Genomic DNA, 17,376 nt, shown 5'->3' with positions numbered 1-17,376 from the left:
GGTTGACCTTACTGCGAGTATGGGTGGGGCTTGATTGGGGTTATCTGAACTCTTCACCGAGGAGGTGTTGGGCCTTGCGTTGGACGTACCGTCGTATTTGTATTTTCGCAGATTTGATGCCATCCACGTCGATTTTACTGACCTTTAACTACACTTTGGTTTATTAATGATAGATTTTGGACATTTTGCGTGTGATTTAAAATGTAAATGTCGTTTAAATATGAAATTAGTACGGATTCTGCAGGATCACTGAAAAGTGCGTCTTACTCCATTTGTCGCTCACTAGCCATGGGTGTCACTTCTGATAGCTTATGAAAGGACAAACACGCTCCCATAGCGCTCTACCAATCCTCTCAAATGAAAGTGTTTAGGCCAGAGGTCAGTTGGCAACTAAACTGATGCGGTGTTTCAAGTGATGCATGTGTGCATGCATGTGTGGGTGGGTTTCCAACAGCGGAACCCAGCTGTCATTTGTCATTCAGTGCCAAATCAGGGCAGTTTAATGAATGGTTCCCGTGTTCCTCTCTTTTTTCCACACTATATCCACCGTCTCTGCTTCTCTGCTCACCCCTGCCCCCCCTCTCCGCTCCCCTCCACCTCCCTCCCCTATTCACTCTGTGAATTCCCTCCCTGCACTTGACTTCCTGCTCAAAGCAGACAAATGAATGAGTCACCCCTGGGAGCCCGTGGAAGAGGGAGCACTCCTCCCTTTATCTTTTCTCCTTTCACTTTCACACACACACACTCTCTCTCTCTCCTGTGTTTAGAGTATGTCAGGGAGCTGACAGCTTGCAAACTCTACTGGGCTCCCACTGCCACTGGAGACCGCAACAGTAATCCACAACCAACCAGTCTTTGCCCTATTAACATGCTAATGGATGGAGAGAGAGTGAGTGTGTGTGTGTATGTGTGTACACACACTGAATCAATGGCTATGCACTGCTGTGGTTCCGGCCAGGTTCCCCGAAGGAAGCATCAGCACAAGGATGCCTCAGAACACATAACACAACGGAGCATTTCAACCATCACACAGCGGGAGGATGACAGAGAGTGTGTTTGTGTGTAAGTGAGTATTACTGGGATAGAGGGAAAAGAGAGACAGTCACCACTATGCAACTTACAGCAGCAGTGGTAAACATGATGACTTTTTGCCTGTATAAGCTGTCCTGAAGTCTCTGTCTACATTCCTTCCCTCCATTCCTTACCAGTGTAACTATTTCACCACAAAAACAGCGTCAGGGCATCTGTATGGAGGGGAGGGAAGGTGGAAGTGAGGAGGAATACTCTTACCGCAATCTCGATTTCCTCTGTGTTGAGCTTAGTCTGGATGGCAGTGAATCCTCCCAACTCTCCGAACTTCACAGAAAAAGACATAGGAGAGAGGGAGAGATATGAGGCCCAGCTACAGATAACACTGAGGTATTTCTGACATATAGAGACATGTCTGTGTGACTGCTCGTTACTCACTCGATTCACCAGGTCAACCAGCCAACCATGAGGCTCCTGAAACAAACAATTATGTTTTCAATGAGTTTATTCTGCTATGGAAACGCAAATAATTTTGGGACACCCACACACACACACACCCACACACTCTTAGGTTTTCCGACAGCTGTTGTGTGTCAGTCACACAAGCTCAGCTGCAGAGTCCCTTTGGCTCACTTACGCAACACTGGGGATGAAGAACCTGTTTGTCTGCCCCCTGACTTGGCTATGAGTTGTAAACAAGGGCTAACAAATACTAACAAACCTTTCTTGGAAACACAGCTACACACACCTGCAAGTGGATCTGGACAGATTGGCACACATGCACCAAATTAAACTTTTCAGCAGTAAAAGTACAGTAGTCAGGTGGATGTGGGCATGCCTTACTTTCTGATAGGTGTTGCTAGGAGAGACGGCGAACATGTTGGCCTCCTCTCCAAAGATCTCAGCCCAGTTCCTCTGACAGGCCTTCATCCGGTTCTTAAAGTGGTACTCATTATCAGGGTTGAAGGCCTGGACACAACAATGGAGACAGAGTAAAGAGCAAAGACTAAACTCTGTGCTATTCAACCATGTCAAGTCACATGCCAGACATATTTTAATCACAACATTCAAACCACATTTCAATATCCATGTGTTTGTATTTGACAGAGAGAGGACAGCAATTGAGAAATAGAAGGCGAGGGACCGAGAGAGCAAAATGGTGAGAGAATAGAAAAAAAAAAAGAGAAAAAGAAAGAGAGCGACCTCACCATGGTCAGAACTCCCATCAGGTTTACAGGTATAGGGTCCTGCTTGACTCGCTCTGCCACCAGCTCCACCAGTAACATTAGCATGTTGTAGATTCCCTCATGGATCTCTGTCCCCCATTTATGGACTGCACTGCTGGTCAGCAGCTATGGACAGAGACAGAATAGGCAAACGAGAGAAAAGTCAGTGAAAATGCACATTAATCAAATATTCAAATATGTAATATAATTAAATATTACACAGTTTTGAGCTGTCTTGACTGCTGACCTTTTTGAAGGCCTCTTGCATGCACCGATCCATGAACCTCTTGCAGTTCTCATCGGCATCAGCGAGACCTGATGGAGAGAAAGGGAAATGTTTGATTGTCATATTTATCCCAAATCTAAACAAGAAAAAAAAAAAATGTCTATAATAGAATAGCTACAGATTGAGCGATGTAACACCAGAGTCCAAAAAACACAACATGTGAAAAGCACCCGACGGTCAAAACAAAACATTCCACCCACACAGCAACAGAGACACAGACGTATTTAGCTCAATGTAGAATTTCAAAAACAATTATAGCTGCTGCGCAGCAGTGTCGGGGCCGGGCATTTTGAGGAGGAAGAGGAAAAAGAAGAAGAAGAAGAGGAGAAAGAAGAAGAAGAGGAGGAGGAGGAGGAGGAGGAGGAGGAGGAGGAGGAGGAGGAGGAGGAGGAGGAGGAGGAGGAAGAAGAGGAGGACGAATGAGAAATACATGAGGGTCCATCAGCAGTAGGGTTGGGCGGTATCCAATTTTTGACACCGTTAAACCTTCCCCAAATTTTCCCGCGGTATACGGTATTACCGTCTGATTAAAAATCACATTGTAGGGCTTGGAGGGAGCTGCCAATTCCAAATGATGAATTTCTGTAGTCGCTGCTATACCGTTTCCCGCCACAAGGTGGCTGCAGTGCACTTCAACTGTGATTTTCACACGACAAACATGTGATACATGTTCCAGTTTTATTCTCTGAACATCAGAAATGGAATAGCAAACGTTACATATTTACAACATATTTACAGTGGATGGTCCTGCTTGGGCAGCAGCAGCAGTGGGGGGGCTTTGAACTGGATGAGATGTTCATCCTTGCAGCGGTTAGCGGGTGACTGATTCTGAGATGGGCACGTAAAACGAGAAAAGGACCGGTTCGGGGCTATTTAGCCAGACTAGGTAGCTGGCTTAGCTTGCTAGCTCTATGCTAACGTCCACCTAGCTTGCTAGTTAGCCTGGCTAGCTAACATCAATATGGCTAGCCTAGTTCGCACCGTCCATGCAGGCGGGGGGGGGGGGTGATCTTCGAAGAATTGTCGAATAGTTCCCAGTGAATATCGAATAGTATTTTTGCTTGAAATGCCCATCCCTAGTCGGAACCCGAAATGCTGCCAAATTGCAGCAGTTGCATTCTTTTTAGGGACCAACTCGCTTGCGCTCGCCATCTTTTTTTTCTAATTCTCCCTTCTGATGAGAAGCTGTCACATGACGCGCAATTATGATCGCTTCTAACTAGTTAGTCTTTTTTGACAGGTTAGTTATTTGACAAATTACATTGTTTACAAAAAGTTCTGTCATCACTTTCATAGCATCTTCAACCACACAGACAGTGGTGCTGGATAAACACTCTTAGGTGTTTATTATATATATGCGCACATTGGGCAGCAGAATTTTTTTTTATGATGGTAATGAAACGGACACCGTTGCTATTTTCAAATACCCCGGGATACCGTATTACCGCCCAACCCTAATCAGCAGAACTGCCCGGACCATAATTATCATTAAAACATCTTTGAAATAATGTGTCTCTAATCCACACAGCACAATGCCTGAGTAGGCATAAACTTGTTTATTCTGCATCACCCGGGGCTCAAACTCACAACCTTCGCCACCAATGGCAAGTTGTGATCGAGTTGAGCTACCTGAGAAGTGGGAAATTTAGAGGTGGCTTCACACTATGACTTGGCCAACCACCAGGGTGCATGATAACAACTGTCCAAGCATGTAAAGGCAGATTTCAAACTAGTGTCAAAAATTCAGTTATCAAGACAAAATTCTGAGAATTTGCATACTTCATGTAGAAAACATAGAGATGTCTGTAATTTCTTTTTACAAAGATTGATTGCTCCATAAGTGAAAAATGGATGTTTAAAGATGCTCTATTTCCATTGACTGCAATAGTTAACATGAGGGCAGAATTCAAAATGCTGTCAAAAAATCTGTTTTTGAGATACAATTATGAAATTTTACAGACTTCATCTACCATGACAGCAAAATTGTGTCATTTATTTTCATGAACATTGGAGATTTATTTAGCGAGAATATGCAGTAGCTGTTTACAGTACTGTTTACAGTAAAACATTTTGATGCACTGTAGACTCAATTTTTGATAATTCAAAAATCTGGCTGGATCGACAGTCTGAAGATGCAGTGTAGCAAGTTTGGTGTCAATTGAGCAAAAAATGTGGGAGGAAATAGGTTTAATTAGTTTTACAGTTTTTGAGAAAAACAGAGTGATGGACTTCATTCCTGCCAGCTCGAAGCATCTGAACATTTCTGCTCACTTGGGCCTACATTTTGGTGAAACTTGCAAAGCCGTAGCACGTACAACTGATTTGTTATAAATTTTCAAAGTTTTAAACTTTAGATGGTTGCTGTAGCGCCACCATCAGGACTATTGACCCCCAAAGCCAGTTGAGTAAGTTTGGCATGGGACTGGACCTATGTGCAAAGTTTTGTTTATTTTCATGCGTGGGAAGGCAGATTTCCTTGTAGGAAGAAGAAGCAGAATTAATTAGGGACCGGCAGCTGCCCGGCCCCTAATGATTTTCAGCCCACACACAATCTTACCATGACGGGCGAGGCAGGTGGACGCGATGAGACACTTGCCCAGGGACTCCTCTCTCTTGTAAGGTATGGACCAGTGGTCAGTGAAGACTCGACTCTCCAGCTCATACAGGTTGGTGGTGGGGAACTCCATGCTGCCCCCGGAGCAGTTCCCATTCTCATCGTTACTCCTCTGCAACACACATGAACAAAAAAACCCATGTAACAAACCTAATGTACTGGGTGATTTTTTTCCCCACACAAAGACACAAGTGGTCCCTACTTATACCAGTGTTTTGTATTGATTGTACTACTGTCCTCTGTACTTGTATTAAATGGATGCTAAGATTACACTAATGACTTCTGGCAATGATAATGGCAAGATCAGGGAGGATGATGCTTGATTCTTTCCCTCCAGGGAAGAATGATAGCAGTCATTTGGAAGGCGTGTCCCCTCCTCCACGATCTGTCCTTCATTTCTGCGTCTTTTTGTCCCTCCTTCCCCTCCCTTGCACCTCTCCTCCTGAATGTCAAACACATCCAGACAGGCACTTGTCTCTACAGTGTTTTACTGTGCGACTCTTCTTTGTGATTAAGTCAATCGGGTTGTGGTGTGTGAGACAGGGTGTGATGGTTAAAGTCAAATGTAATGATCAGTATGCTACGTGAAACTGTCTTGTTAGCCAAATGTCTGAAACTCGAGGTGGGATGGCAACACCATTCAAATTTTATTTTCCTTCATACATACTGTATTTAAGAGGCAGTTAAAATTAAACAAATTTTCTAAGTTCTGCAGGAAAAGTCTCCTTTTATACCTTGTGCATTTTCCACAGTCCTTTGGTTGTGTGTGTGAGAGATTCATGATTGAAAATGGCAAGCTCAGACTCAGCACACTACTGCTGTGAGACAACAAAATGGCCAGTGGTAGTAAAGTCTATGAGTCTGTGTGGTGAAAGCAACAGCAGACAAAGGATTATTGAATTATTTACATCATAAATTTGTTACATATTCATGAAGTCATTTGAATATTCATGATTAAACTGCAGAACTCCCTCCCTCCTGAAATAGTGCTGCCCAGTGGAACACTACTCCAAATCTCCAAGGGCACATCTGCAACACTCAAGCAAGTCTTTCTTTTAAAGCTGATGATTTATGTTTGTGCCTTAATGGTGCCATATAATTTACCCTATGCAAGCTTGACCTGCTGTCTTGTATGAAAAAGCATCTTAAATTAGGATTGAGCCAAGGAATTCAACTCTCACTACATTATAAATGGCCAAAACCATTATAACACAATTGTCCATTTTGCCTGTGGCTACTGTTCTGTATAAATATAGTTAGGTCCGTTGAATACATCTCCACATATTAGCATACATAACGGTCAATGTGTTCAGCTCATGTTGTACTGCATTGCATACTGATAGATATCTTGATATATGGTGACGGATTGAGCATTGAGCAGGGGAGAACAGGAGGGAGTGGAGAGGGGGAGAAAGCGATCGAGAGGCATCATATTTCATCTCCTCCCTTTCGAAGAAATGTAGAGATGAGAGATAGATGGATGGGAGGAAGGAAAGAGAGAGGGAGAGAGTGTTCTGCCGAAGAAGAACACTAAGGTCAAAGAGCAACCAAGAAGAAGAATTTCACTGCTGGCAGAATTACCCAATCAGAACTCACGGACAATTAACAAGTCCTTGAATCCCAAACCAGAGCCATGGTTTCATCCTTTGCAACTGATTCCTTTGATTTTTAAATAAAAACCCCAGTATCAGGAAAAAAGGAATTTCCTTCACTTTGTTTCCAATATTCAGGTCATTTCCCAAATATCAAACACAAGAACAAAATATGCAGATAAGCTACAGAGATCCCAATCTTTTGAGACCTGTAGCCATTAGGGGAAAAGCTCTGCTCTCAAAGGGACAATATGCGCGTGCGGTTGCGCAGGACGGTGAGGTAACTGAGCGCCAGTCTGTTACTATGCACCCCACAACCCCCCTGGGACCCCCTGCAAAAACTGCAGTGTGTTTGTGTGTGTCAGGAAGACTGCAGGGCTATATTTAGGAGACTAACATGGGGCCAAAGACCTATGACATGCCTCTGAAGCACAAACACAGCAGACAGAGAAAGCTGTCTGGAAAGAAGAGAGGAGATAAAACCATTTCACCCATGCAGCCTTTTCCATATATGTTACAGAACTTTTTAGAGGTCATGTGTGATGTCTGGTTAACTTTTCCATGTAAAGACTAATAAGATTTCTACAAATGTTTTGAAATGTCATATGGGAGAACAAATCCAATACGTCAAGCATGCACAAATTCAGCATTTAACATGCTGCCAACTAATACGAGTTGTATTAGTTGGCAGCAAAGTGTTGAAACTGGACCACTGGCGAAATCACAGACTTCAGTGGCATCTGGGCATAAGAAAAAAAACATAATGCTGGCAACAGTCAGGAACAGTTAAGAATTAAGAGATAGAGTGAGTCACTTTGTCAAGTTACTCCGCAACAACACTATCATTAGTATGTACTTAAAAGTAGGTGTATTTACTATTTACAGTGATTTGCAATAAAACATTCAGTGTTATTTATGGCCTACTGTAACTGCCAACTGTTATATCCCACCCTTACTATAATGCTATAATGGCCTACGTCAAAGTGTGGCAGGGGTGAGGAGAGAGAGGAGAAAAGAGGATATGGAAAAGGGATGGCAGAGGAGTCTTGAGGTGTTAGCAGGCTGTCCATTTACTTTGACCTATTCTGTTGACCCATAATCACTGCCACTCAACAAAAGGGACACAACAAATCATGCAACATATTTCAATACATGACCTTAAAGCTGGAATGATTTGTAATGTGACATTTAAGGAAACAATGGCTCTTTTGGCTGCATCTGGTTCATTTTCTGGACATCTTGTAAAGCAACAGGTTTGAGGGTAAGTCGCTGAATGCAAACATGTTTAAGTTCCTCAAGTATCTCAAGATGTCAATTAAAACAGTAGCCTACTGCCTTGTCTTATTTTGATTAATTGAGAGTATTCTCTGCTGCTTAATATCACAGCACCGCACACACACAAGCATCCAAATCAGGGCAGAGTGGAATGATGTGCAGATGAAAGTAACATCTGTAAATAATTGACTGTTGTATGGTTACTGTCTATTTTACAGGCTGGTTGAAGTCAGACATTGTGGAGCATCAGAACTTAAAGAGTTCAAGGGACCAATGAAAGGCCGACAAGCATCAAATATGACAATCGTTACACATACTATTAATCATTCAAAGACACATCAATACGAGAGACTGACATTTTGACAGCTGCGATGATTGGCAGAAAAATGTTTAAGATGGCCACATATACCAAAGCAATTGCGAAATCTGTTCCAATGCAAAGCAATCCCAGGAGCTGGCGACGGTTGACTGATAAAGCTAGCTAACGTTAGCTAGCATATGCGATGCTTTTGCCCCGTGCAATACTGCCAAGCCAAGCTGAACAAATCCAGCTAACTGTCCACAGATTAGCAGTTAAAAATGATTGCCCAGTTTGCTTCTGTAACTTGCTGAAACCCCCGATTCCCCTCCCCCAAGTATCTCTGTGCTACCACTGCTGGTCCAGTTACTCGCGCGTTCAACACTAGCTAGCTAGCCAGCCAGCCAGCCAGCTAGTAGTAGCTAGCTAGGTTAGCTAATGTTGTAAGTCAGAATTGGCAATAAGCTAACATTTACAAAGCTTCATGTGAGCAGGTAATGTTCCAGTCATGACTCATGTCCACTATGAGCCTTATCCTGTTAGCTGGAGAGTACATGCCGCGACTTTTCCCTCCTGCTCTGACAGCTAGGCTGGGTGCATAGCATGTAGGCTGCTAAATGGGCGAGCCCTGTCTTTCCCAGTACAACCAGCAGCTTTCTCCTCTCTCGCCGATTCAGTTGATGTTTGCTAATAAGAAGCACCAGTTGGTCTTACCTCGCTATCCACTACATCGTGGTATGCGGGCGGGGGGTCAAACCCTCCCGTCCCAGTCCGCCCGCTGTTTTCCCCGTCTCCACTCGACCCCAAGCCCGGGGTAGGCCCGCTCTCCATCGGTTCATATCCATAGCCGAGTCCGGGGCTTTCGTTCGTCAGAAGCGCGACTGCCTCGTTGATATCGTTCTTTGCCAACCGGAGCGCTTTCCGTATCGCGACGGGGTCTGGAAAGCCCATGCAGAGGAGCGTTGTCATGTGCTGCTCCTCTTCGGTCTCCATGTTTGGGGTGTCTCCGTTTCTCAGACTAATAGTAATGGGGTGTGCTGCACAGCCCTGTAGCCGTGCACGCCGCCATGTTTACAGTCCACTGCTAACCTGTCACGATGGCTTCCCACAACAGCGCCGGACGTTTCCGTGGATGCGTAAAGTGCGTCACCCCGACCCACCCATAATGGAATCAGTCCATATTTTAAAGCCTTGCATTTCATAATTTTCACTTAAATTGGATAGTAATACTACTCTTCACATTTCATGCACTGATAATAACTAAATGTTCACCTGAATGTGCAATGGAAATGATACTGATGAATGTATTGACACGCATGTTGGACAATGAAAGACACAATGAATTCTTAATGAAGTCCATATAGAAGTTAGTTGGAGATTAGTGTAATTTTGAATAATTTCAGTGTTTCTACTGTGACCTAGCCACCTGTCAAAAGAAAAGGGTGTGGCATTGCGCGCGGGGGAGGTGGAGGGGCTGGGGCAGGTGAACGTCACGTGAAAATTCAAATCATGTGACAGGGAAAGGCAAGGCAGAACAAAATGGCTGCAACGGGTGATGAGGCCGCTGCAATGGACAGTATCTCCAGGGTACCGATGAGCCATCCGACGGCACTGAACCTGGCTGGAGCCTCCAGCAGCACCGGAGAGGGATCGGAGGGTGCGGGGGAGAGCCTGGCGTCAGCGCCCAAAAAGCCCAGCACCAACAGTGAGTTGTGTTTCTTTGTCGCTTCCGTAGCTCGCTGGCTAATGCTAACAGTCCCACAACAATTCAAACAAATAGAGATGTAGTATGAAGATATATAAACAGTAAAAATGTTAACATTTATAATTTTATTGGGAAAATATCATATACATAAGTCAAAATTCTTCCAAACGATTCCATGCTTTAAGGAGCTTATGTTCGACTATAAATCCTCAATTCAATCTTTTAAATGTATTGGGGAAAAAAACAAAAACCCTGAGATACACAAACTATTCTCCTAAACATAATTTCAACACTGTCTGAAGAGAATTGTTTCATAATTCTCATCAAACCCATGTACTGTCTGTCTGATTGTTTGTATTGTGTTGTTTGCTAATAAAAACAAACAAACAAAATAAATAAACAAATGGAGATGTCGGCACTGCAGTGTGCATTACCTAAATTGTTTTGCTCCATGCAGTGGGTTGGAAACTATAGCTAATTATGTTAAGTGCATTGTTTATGTTTTTTAGATAAAAAAAATCTTTATGGCATTGTCTTCCTGTGCTTAGGTTCTATTGTTTAAATTTACTGTTCTACTGTTTAAACTTCTAGGCTATCGTATAACTGTAAACTATCTTGCTCCTAACGTCTGTGTTGAGGTGACGGCGGTGTTGAGACGGCAGAGGAGGCTGTGGAGCCTGCAGAGCCTGATATAAACGAGCTGTGCACCGATATGTTTGAAAAGATGTCGGTCTTCCTGCAAGGAGAACTCACAGGTCTTTAGTTCTACTTTCTTTTAAAACTTCTTTTGCTCTCCCTCTTCCGTTTCCCTGCACACAACAAAGATTATTCTTAGCCAGGGCAGTGATTTGCTGATGCCTCCCTTTCATTTCTCATCCTCATGCTTCCTCCTCTCTCCCGGTATGTGCATGTGACTGTCACTTTTTTCGAATCTCCTTTTCTCTCACTCACTTAACCCTTCTATCTCCTTCCCTTTACAGCCACCTGTGAGGACTACCGTCTGTTGGAGAACATGAACAAGCTAACTAGTCTGAAGTACATGGAGATGAAGGACATCAGCATCAACATCAGTCGTAACCTGCAGGATCTCAACAACAAGTGTGAGTGAGATATTCAGCACCTGCAGCTGCACTAAAACTCACAGGAAAAAAAATACTGGCGTACTCCTGCTTATTTCCATTTGATATTTTTCTTACTACTACCTTGATGTGAACATCTGTATTGTGTGTGTGTGTTTGTTTCAGATGCCAGCCTACAGCCCTACTTGGACCAAATAAATCAGATCGAAGAGCAAGTGTCTGCTCTTGAACAGGCTGCCTACAAACTGGACACATACTCCAAGAAACTGGGTAAGACATTTAACCTACAGAAATGCAGAAGTGTGGGACGTCCTGGTGGCTCAGTGGTCTAGGGTGCGTGCCGTGTAACCACAACGTCCCGGGAAAGACCGTCTCTCTCTCTCTCTCTCTCTACTTTTGAACTGTGGAAAAAAGGCGAAAATGCTAAAAAAAAAATAAAAAAATCTGAAAATAAGAAAAAATGAATGTTCAGCCCAAGGTTATGCTGAGTAAGATCGATGCAATTAAATTTCTATATTCAGTGTGATAAGTGACTATTTCTCTGTTTAATTACATTCTTAATTCCTTAGTCTATTTCATACTGTGGTATTGGGCTGACAACTATAATAGTAGAATTCCATCGCTTCATCAGTTAGTTAACTATGTTTTGGTGGTTTTTCTGTCTTGCTGTATTCCTGTATGACAGTGGGAGCTGGGTATTCTACTCTATTCTATTCTGTCTTTCCTGGCTTCTATTCATTTATCAGTTCATGTTCCAAAGCATTATGAGCTCCAACACCAGATGGCGATCTGACACCACAGATGATTCCTCACAAAACCTCTTCCACAGTACCACTTCCAAAGACAAACAGACAGACACCTTATTATGTTGCAGTTAGACTTGAGGTAGGAGGGTCGTTTTGTTTCTTTTGGTGCAACTTCTTCTCTTTCCCTATCTCTGCAGAGGCCAAATTCAAGAAACTGGAGAAGCGATGAAGAGCAGGAGGAGGAGGAGGAGGGGTGAGGGTTATGGTGCCTTTCTCACCCTCTTTCACCCTGCCTTGCCTTCCCTCTCCCTGCCAGTGGAGCCAGGAGCTGTGGGAAGGATGTGAACTGAGACTGAAACAACAAACAGCCAAACCCACTTTGACACCTAGGAACGACTAAGGAGGAAGCAGTTGCAGGCGCTTGAATTAGTGCTGCAGTGCCTGGGTTTGATTTTAAACCAATACTCAAACCACTATACACTGTTTTTGGCGGAAGTCGCGCAAGTCGGTGTACAGCGTATACCCGCTTCTTTGTGTGGATACACTTTACATGGAACAAATCTACTCAGCCTAATTACCAATATCGCCTAATTGGATGGTGGGGTCAGAGTATACTCACCTCCTAAACAACCAGTACACCACAGATTGGCAGATACTTATACCAGTAAAGAATGTAACGACACATACAGTAGCATAGCAGATAATTTATGTGATGAAGCATGTTCATAGATCTGTTATTAGTAACATCCCAGGACCTTTTACCCTGTTTGATCATGTAAACTAACCAAACTCTTGTCAGATAAGGAGTCCCATCTGGAATAGGGTACTGTTGCATATTTCATTCTTCCCCATGATTTGTCCTGGAGAATGAAAATGTAAGGTGGAGTTGATCTAACGGCTCTTCAGTAGCTTCACGTGTTCGGTGGGGAAGTTTAATCCTTCTAGCTACCCATTTCTCTGTTACTGGAGTATGAACAGTATACATACTGTTGTACTTATTAAGACTGTGCTGTTATAACAGCTACTGTATAGAGGGCAGCTGAAAACCACACTATTTCTATAGAGTGAGTTTTAAGTTTCCAGTATGAAATGAAATGTATGCTTTGAGAGAAATATTTGATATAAATGAATGTGTGTCTGTTTTGTCTATGTTGAATATATTGATACTGAAAACTTTAGGGTTTTTGAAATAAACCTTGATGTGCTTATCTATCATTGCATGACTATTTTTCCACAACAATATACAGACTTCATTGCTGAGCTGGCCTACTGTCAGCAGATGGCAGACCTGCACCATGTTGATGCCAAGCTCTTGAAAAGTTAGATTGAATTATCCAGATAACTTTAAAAAGTGTTATGAAATATCTTCTGAAAATATGTTTATTATTAGCATTCATCAACATTCATGACTGAGTCATGTTTCTAAACTTAAGATCCAAGCTTTGTTTTACATATTCAAATCACTATCACCAGGATATAGCATAATCTTTTTCACAGTTATCTGGCTAACTTTCTAATCCTGCTTTGTGTAAACCCCCCTGGACACATATTGATTTATAGTGGATGTTTCCAAATGTTGTGGAGCTTTGGAAACACATCCCAGTGTTGAAAGGGTTTTGGGGATCAGCCTGATCACAGAAATAAAGGCTCAGAGGAGAGAGAGACAGACTGGCGGAGGGAAACAAAGGACGCATATTTGACAGCTTGAAGGAAAGAGTGAATGGGTGACTGATTTAAAGGTGTGTGTGGAGATGCCCTCTTCCTCCACTGTTTCCTCCTTGATCATTTATTAGCTGTCCCAGAGCAGAACCCCTCCGACTCCATCGCCATGGGCAACAGATTATCTGAACCGATAGGACCTCCTGCACCGCTCTCCCTTGTGTGTGCGTGCACACGTACGCACGTGTGTGTATGTTTGTGAGAGACCTAATCTGAAACAGGTCTCTGTCATTAGGCCAGTTGAGGCCCCGGCGCAGAGGGAGCTCATTATTCATACTGTAACCTTATTTACTGTTGCACTGTGATCCTTCCATCTCTCTCTTTCCCTCTGCCTGCCTCTTTCCAGGGCCCCGAGGCACAATTCAACTCCCCCGTTTTACCTCCTCCCAGGCGCTCAAATCAGGTCTATTAAGTGATTTTGTGTTGTTTTCCAGGAGGCAGTCAAGCGTAAAGTCTACCTAGCTGGAGAGGATAACAGACTAATCATAGGCTAGCCCTCTCTCATATTATTAAATGCTTGAAAAATACTGTATGAAGTCATAAGATGCACAACTACAGCACAGGAGTAGTCTTCAAGTGTTGAAAATTACTGTGTTCAATATGTGTACCTGCATGGTGTTCAGACAGGCTGAGTGGAAACCAGAGGTACAGGAATGGGTACAGATATGAATAGAGACATAGGTGCAACATAACTGTGATGGTTGAAATATGACACATAGAAGAAACAGGGTAAACAGCAGTTATACAGGGGAGTCTCTAGTCATCCCACTTTTCTTTCCCTCCATCCTCCAGTGCCTCAGGTATATATATTTTTTCCTTCCAAAAATATTTTAATGATGTTTTCACATAAACAACAAATAAAAACACGTGGCAGCACAGATAATTCACTATGGAACATGGGTTACAGAGAGGAAGCGGAAAAAAAAAGGGCTTTATGATTTGTTTAGATTTGACTAGATTTTATTAACAACTAAAACTTGTGTTCAGTAGAGCACAGACCTCTGTCATGTCTGACAGCCACCTTTTGGTGATATGCCACGCCCACCACCACCACGCCCCCTTTTGGCCAATCGTCAAGAAAAGTGAATCAGTTCTTCCTTGGCCCATAACCAACCTTCATACCAAGTTTTGTGCAAATCCGTGCCCAACTTTTTGAGATATCCTGCTAACAGACAGACGGACGGACAAACACAGACGCAGGCGAGGTAATTATTAAACACAAACAAAACTCTCACTGTTAAGAGACATTAGGCAGGTGCCATTCAAAAGCTGGGTGCCCCTTCAATAAAAGATCCACTAAATCCCTAGGGAGGCGGTCAAGGAAGGGTTGCCAAACCTTATTGAACTTATTATCATTACCCTTTAAGGTTGGCACTCAGACGCTCCATAGGAAATCCTTTAAAGTCTCCCTATACGCTTCACATATTTTATATTTTCAAAACAAAGGGCTGTAAATCGAAAGTGTCTCTGAGGTGCCTATATTACACCAAAGGAAGCGCTGAGACAAAAGAAATGTACGTCAAACTTCTCAGCTACATCTATTGATGTCGCCATTATGTAGTGATCTTCATCACAACACTGTTTCTCTCTCTTCTTTTCAGATATTTCCAGCTGAAAGCTTATGAGGAAAGTGTTCCCATGTGCGACTGGGCTTGGTTGGGTGTGTGTGTCTGTGTTACTAAGGGAGACTTAACTCTGAAGCATCATCCAGCCATGCTAACGGTGGGAATAAATGAGTGAATGTGGGGTGGTTTCATGGTTTTGGTAACTCAAAAAATTGTATCCCGCTGATTGGGATCATTTTTGTCTGTGTGTGTGTGTGTGTGTGTGTGTGTGTGTGTGCTTCCATTGTGCACACTGTGTCTATGTAATGTGTGTACTATGTACTGGAGTGTGGCTCTGCAGTGAATGGAACTTAGTGGTGAGTATATGCAGCAAGTAAACATTAATGATTAGGGTTGCTCGTAGGCATAGAAACATTCCCTTTCAATAAAGTCCAGTGGAAAATATTACGCTCAAAGTGGAATTTGTTTTCATGTACCTGTGTTAATTATTGTTTATGTGATAGTCAAGTGGAGGAGAGGGTATTGCAGAGAGAGAGAGAGAGAGTAATGTGTTTTTTCAGACCTAACAGACCCATTAGGTACCACCTGGTTTAGTCTTCAGTGATGTAACAGGATAATGTTTTACCCTATATAAATTCTGACAGAGACTCTCTCAGCTGGACTCAGTGACCAACAAGCCCTTTTTTAGCTCATTAATAACAAGCAAACATATGCTTTCCCTCTATTCCTCAGAAAATACTTTTGTTGTAGGTGATGTTTATCACCAACGAGGAAGGAAACTGGCTTCTCTCCCTCCCTCTCTTTTTCACTCTCTTTCTCTTGCTGATTTTGTTTTGCTGATCCCTATTTAGGATTTAAATGCTATTTCTCTGGGCAGAAATATACCATACACCGCAAGGGGACAATGAGTCTTCTCCAAATACATATATTTTATGCTATAACAATCTCTGTTCATCTTATAGCCCTCAGCCCCCTTTCCAGCATGTACTGTAGTACTGGACACACACACAGATAGACTGAGATAGTGCAAGCGAAATATCTAAACATATGTCACATACATTGGCATGTTATATAATAATAAGATAAGAAAGATGTTGATTGCATTAAAGATAGCGGGTTTCAGATCTCTACATATAATCAACTTAAAATGCATATTCCCCAAACATGGACCAAACAAAGGAATTACTCCAAGTCAGGTCTTTTGAAATGATACGGCCTCAGTTTGATTTGGTTTGACAGGCCGCAGGAGGTTCCCAGAAATGTGATTGAGAAAGTATCAAACATCCTGTCCATCAGCAGCAGCAGTAAAGGAGCTGTTTTCTCCATAAGTCACTAGTAGAGTACGGGCCAGTTAACAATAACAGGGCAGGACGCCACACCACAGTGTTGTGTAACTGAAAAGCAGGCACGAACTCTGGGATTTCGCTAGTGTTCACGAATGAGAGAGAACAAAGGACATTCACAAAGTAATTTCAAACCGCATTTGTTCTGTGTTTTTCAGCCCTACTCAAAGTTAGCATTCCATTTAATCGGCAATGTCAACAAATTTAGTGATATTGTGAAATCTCTCACTATCCTTTTGTCTTTCACTCCCTTCACACACAGACCATGATGGATAAACACACACACTATAACTGCTCTCCAGCCTGTTAAAATACCAGCCTATGTCCCTTTAAAGCAGTGACAGTGTAAAGGCAACCAAAATGCTTGAGATAAATGGCAAAACGGTACATGTTTACATCCATTTCAAAGCAGCTTCTAGAGGTATTTCAGTGCAAATACGAGCCACATGTGAGATCTGAGGGACTGAGTCAAACTTCAAATACCTTCTACGAGAAGGGGATGAAAAGCCACATGAGGTCAAGCATTGGCACCACATTCATTCACTTCACTATGCTGCTCACACCTTCATCATACACTGTGCACACATGTGTGGGTGCGAGTACACACGCACACAACCTATACATGTCACTTCATGCACGCCCCTACTCCTGACCCCTTTGAAACCCTAACCCAAAAGCCAGCGCATATCAAGAGATGCGGCTCTTTGAACACTTTCACCAACGCTAGGTGAATGCAATCCATTATGATTATGATCGAAATGTCCACACCACCACTCCATTATTACGAATCTAAAATGAGACCAGATGGGACTGTGGCACAAACCATAGGGACAGCGTTCTTGCGGATGTGAGACAGAGCCGAGCCATTCTCAGCAGGTAGGGGAGTCGGGGTGTCAGGC

The 17,376-nt window shown here is 43.0% G+C and overlaps 2 protein-coding genes across 4 annotated transcripts in view; one reads left to right on the top strand and one right to left on the bottom strand.

The window, feature by feature from the left end:
- The window catches only part of LOC139648748 (ubiquitin carboxyl-terminal hydrolase 24-like), a gene marked incomplete at its 3' end in the record, with an annotated part of 33,108 nt that extends 23,718 nt beyond the window's left edge, over positions 1-9,390 (bottom strand). The window contains exons 1-7 of the mRNA XM_071524972.1: positions 9,035-9,390; positions 5,099-5,267; positions 2,503-2,570; positions 2,238-2,381; positions 1,873-1,998; positions 1,468-1,503; positions 1,291-1,356 (exon numbers count right to left, since the gene is read on the bottom strand). Coding sequence (XP_071381073.1) covers positions 1,291-1,356; positions 1,468-1,503; positions 1,873-1,998; positions 2,238-2,381; positions 2,503-2,570; positions 5,099-5,267; positions 9,035-9,313 — 888 coding nt within the window. The remainder of the gene's footprint in view (positions 1-1,290; positions 1,357-1,467; positions 1,504-1,872; positions 1,999-2,237; positions 2,382-2,502; positions 2,571-5,098; positions 5,268-9,034) is intronic.
- Positions 9,391-9,843: 453 nt separating this feature from the next.
- Positions 9,844-13,051, top strand: bloc1s2 (biogenesis of lysosomal organelles complex-1, subunit 2). Of its 3 annotated transcripts, XM_071524980.1 has the most exons (6): positions 9,844-10,025; positions 10,483-10,485; positions 10,664-10,780; positions 11,006-11,125; positions 11,270-11,374; positions 12,048-13,051. In XM_071524980.1, the coding sequence occupies exons 1-6, from the start codon at positions 9,860-9,862 to the stop codon at positions 12,077-12,079; spliced, it is 543 nt and encodes a 180-aa protein (XP_071381081.1). In that variant the 5' UTR covers positions 9,844-9,859; the 3' UTR covers positions 12,080-13,051. The 3 variants fall into 3 exon arrangements, with proteins under 3 accessions (XP_071381081.1, XP_071381080.1, XP_071381079.1); XM_071524979.1 differs by lacking the exon at positions 10,483-10,485 and having other exon boundaries at positions 9,844-10,016; XM_071524978.1 differs by lacking the exon at positions 10,483-10,485.
- The last annotated feature ends 4,325 nt before the right edge of the window (positions 13,052-17,376 follow it).

Source organism: Centroberyx affinis, unplaced genomic scaffold (assembly GCF_046629955.1).
Source record: "Centroberyx affinis isolate AG114_WGS23_722 - 3 ecotype Tasmania unplaced genomic scaffold, CSIRO-AGI_Caff_v1 ptg001253l_1, whole genome shotgun sequence".
Lineage (NCBI taxonomy): Eukaryota > Metazoa > Chordata > Actinopteri > Beryciformes > Berycidae > Centroberyx > Centroberyx affinis.
The sequence above is the reverse complement of the archived record's forward strand: the minus strand, read 5'-3'. Positions and strand labels throughout refer to the sequence as shown.